At 35.1% G+C, this 3,948-nt stretch overlaps 1 protein-coding gene across 1 annotated transcript; it reads right to left on the reverse strand.

Moving 5' to 3' along the window:
• Positions 1-208: 208 nt before the first annotated feature.
• On the reverse strand, positions 209-1,447 carry LOC108318293 (ADP/ATP translocase 2-like). Its single transcript, XM_037745948.1, has one exon. It carries the CDS (start codon positions 1,366-1,368, stop codon positions 472-474), a length of 897 nt encoding a protein of 298 aa, XP_037601876.1. The 5' UTR covers positions 1,369-1,447; the 3' UTR covers positions 209-471.
• Between the last annotated feature and the right edge of the window lie 2,501 nt (positions 1,448-3,948).

Raw genomic sequence — 3,948 nt, forward strand, 5'->3', positions numbered from 1 at the left:
GGCAAAGTTATAACTAAATGGCATGCAAGACATATGAACAAACATTTTTATACATAAGAGACAGTGTTCAGTAAGATGTTCCTAGAGAATATTGTTTTGTATTATTGGCCCATGTCTAGCTTAATATATTCTATTTTAGTTCCTTTAAAGTAAAGATAACTTTGTGATTTACCACACTTCAATTTTAATTCAATTTTTTCTTTTTTTCTTTTTTTTATTTTAGATATTTTTATTTCTCCAAATTTGTTATTTATCAGGAGTGACTGAAATAAAAAATATAATTGAGTCCCATCATCATCATGGAAATGGCTTTAAGAGAAAACTGGTCAGATGAATATTATTGCTTCCCATTTTCAACCAGTAAATAGTTGCCACAGATAAACTGACAGCCAGGAGTCTGCCGAGAATGTTCAAGATACATTATATAATACAACATGCCTGTTCACAGGGGGAAAATTCCCAGAAAATAACTTATGTGTATTTCTTGATTTCATCATACAAGACGAGTACAAAAGCACCACCCATGCCTCTGAGAACATTGGACCGTGCACCCTTGAAGAAAGCTTTGCCTCCTTCATCACGAGCAATATTCCTCCAGCAGTCAAGTGTGCCTGTGTACATGATGTCAGTTCCTTTGCGCCCCGACTGCATCATTATGCGGCGGCGAACAGTTTCAAATGGATAGGAAGTCAACCCGGCAACAGCAGTGACAGTCTGTACTATCATCCAGCTGATAACGATGTGAGTGTTCTTGGGATCCGGAAGCATTCCCTTTGTAGTGTCATAGATACCCAAGTAGGCAGCTCGGTAGATGATAATACCCTGCACAGACACGTTAAGGCCTTGGTACAGGCCCTTAATCCCATCAGATTTGTAGATCTTAACCAGGCAGTCGCTGAGGCCTCGTAATTCCCTTTCAGCTCCCGCTTTACCCACATCTGCTGTTAGATGGGTACGGGCAAAATCAAGAGGGTACACAAAACGCAAGGATGTGACCCCAGCAGCACCGCCTGATGCCAGATTCCCTGCAAAGTAGCGCCAAAACTGAGTCCTCTTGTCCGCACCACCCAGGAAGATCTGCTTGTATTTATCTTTGAAGGCGAAGTTAAGAGCCTGGGTGGGGAAGTATCTGATGACATTGGCCAGGTTACCGCGCCAGAAGGACAGGACTCCCTGCTCCTTGGGAATACGGACCACGCAGTCTATAATGCCCTTGTATTGCTTATCTGCGGTGATCTGCTTGCTGGCATGTTGTACCTGCAGCAGCAGCTTGACCTGCTCCATAGGCGCTACCGCCGTCTTGGAGATGGCTGCGGCCACTCCACCTGCCAGGAAGTCCTTGGCGAAGGACACAGCGGCATCTTTCATGTTGAAAGGAAAGAGGAGGCAGGCTGCTGCAGGACAGGACTGGGCCGGGAACCGGCTTTGGCTCCGGGGCTGCGGGCCAATTTTTTCTTTAAGACAGACAATTCTGTCCTTGATTCACAAAATCTGATTCAACAATTTCAAAATCCATGTCTATAAATAAGTAGGGAAATGTTGTACATATTGGCTGAAACTCTAGTAGCTTTAGTTCTTATGAAAACTATTAATTTGACTAAGGCCCTAGCAACTTTCTCAGCTACTATTGGTACACTAAGGACTGTTTATATTAAGTCCCCCAAAGCCAAGGACAATGTCTATTTTTGCTTACCACTGTGTCTCTGGCACTTAGCATAGCACCTGATATGTAGTGCTTAATAAAAAATTGTTAAATGAATGAGTGAATGAATGAAAAATTTAAAAGTACTAACTTTAGATTAATACGTTAAGAGGAAAAAAATCATTTTCATCTAAGCCAAATAAGTACTATCAAAAATATTAGCCAAAATTCTCTTTAGGGTGCAAAGCTATTAAGAATCCAAAATTTGCTTGAGGGTGGAAAGCTATTAAGTTTCTTACCATTCACTGGTAGATTTGGGGTCAGATCGTTAAGTTCCTCAGCTGGGAGTTTGAGTGCCATGTTTCCGAGTATACTGTCAATGTCATGAACATTGACTTGCAACTCTATAAAAGGGAAAGACATGAAGCAATTGAAACAAAAGTCAAAATGTAATAAATATTAATTTTTATACATCATGATTATCAATTTTATTATAAAGAAGAGCCCAGGGACACTTAAGTGCTTAAAGAGGGCCATTAATGAACTAAAATTAATGTATTCATTTATATCCAATATCCAAAATAAGCCCACATAAGCAGCATGTTGAAAGTTGATAAACCACTCAGGTTATTTATGGCAGAAATATAGCAATTTTTCAAATCGTTTTTAACATAAGTATCCATAGAAATAAGGTTCTGTTTGCTCACTGTATCTCAAGATATACTAGCTTCTCTAAAATTTTGATATCTAAGACTAAATTTTATTATTTCCATAGCCAAAATTGAGAAAAATCTAAGTTAGCTAGAATAAATTTTAAAAATAAAACATGGAAAATTATAAACCAAGGTGAACATGTATATATATTAAAATTAATTATAAGAATATATATGAGATTGATAGCAAAATTTAGTGGTGAGGAAAAAACAAAAGCATAACACAAGTACCTCAATTAATCTGCTTTCTCAATTTGCAATCACTTACCTTTTATATATTTCACACAGTTCAGCAACCTATTCTTATATATTTTTCCATTAGCTGTAAGAAAATACATAATTTATGTAATATGGAAAATATATATACAAAAGCAATACAGAAATCTCTTAAGTTCAGAAATACAGACCACAAAATAATTTGTTCTTAAAATTTACTTAATATCTTCTAAAATAATAAAATTAAAATGTAGACAAAATTTTTTTTATTCCTAAGCATTTTTATTAGTTATGCGTAGGATTGTTTTCTTTCTTTCTTTTTTTTAATATATATTTTATTGCATTTTAGGTTTTGGGGTACATGTGAAGAACATGCAAGACTGTTGCATAGGTACATACATGGCAATGTGGTTTGTTATGGTAAATCTGTCAGTTCTTTAGCATCTGAGAAAATTATTTATACCAACTAGGGTAAAGCAAAGAAAGTATACCTTTTCTGACTTTATTCTTTTTTTCTCCACTCTCCCATACATCTATATATTTCTCCTCCTCCTGTTTCCTATAGGTCTTAACCCAACACAACTCAATAGGATGAAAGATAACCATCAATATTAATTCCTTAGCCCTGATGGGAAGATTTATAGTTATGTATATTTTATTAGACAATTTTTGTATTCCTAAATATTAAAAATAGTTACCTATGAAATTATGAATATTTTATAATTCCTAATTTATAAACAATGTACAACAAACATAGGTTACTAAATAATGTAAATTCTGAGGATATATTCCTAATTACTTCAAGACTCTACTGATATGTATAATGTGGAATGACTCCCTTGATGACTACATTAACTCCCTTGAAGAATACTACTATTTGAAATGCCCACCATCAATTGGAAGTAATTTCTCTAGCTCCAACTGTTCTCTAGATATGAGCTCTATCCCCATATTTTGCAGGACATTTTCCAGGTCATTGAAGTCAACTTCTCCTCCTTCAAAACAAAAAACATAGAGGAAAATAAAATTTTAAAAAATATTGTTAATTCCAAATTATAAAAGCAGAATTAAGGTAAATAATGGTATTTGTTAAACAACAAGCAGTCAATTGCAGATACAGAGGATGAATAGTATTCCTTCAACCCTAGTAAAAGAGGTGTTCCCACAGTGATGGTTATAAAATAATACTGCAGACAGTTATATAAAACGTATATCATTTTAAATTAGCATAATGGCAAAGACAAGTGGTACAAATAAATGTGCTACCTATGGTAGGGAATTAAACTAGAAATCAATAGTAAAGAACTGCTAAGAAAACTCCCATATATTTGAAAATTAATGTGTATTTCTAAATAATTCATGTGTCCAAACACAAAC

The sequence above is a fragment of the Cebus imitator genome, unplaced genomic scaffold (assembly GCF_001604975.1).
Source record: "Cebus imitator isolate Cc_AM_T3 unplaced genomic scaffold, Cebus_imitator-1.0 Scaffold217, whole genome shotgun sequence".
In the NCBI taxonomy this organism is placed as follows: Eukaryota; Metazoa; Chordata; class Mammalia; order Primates; family Cebidae; genus Cebus; species Cebus imitator.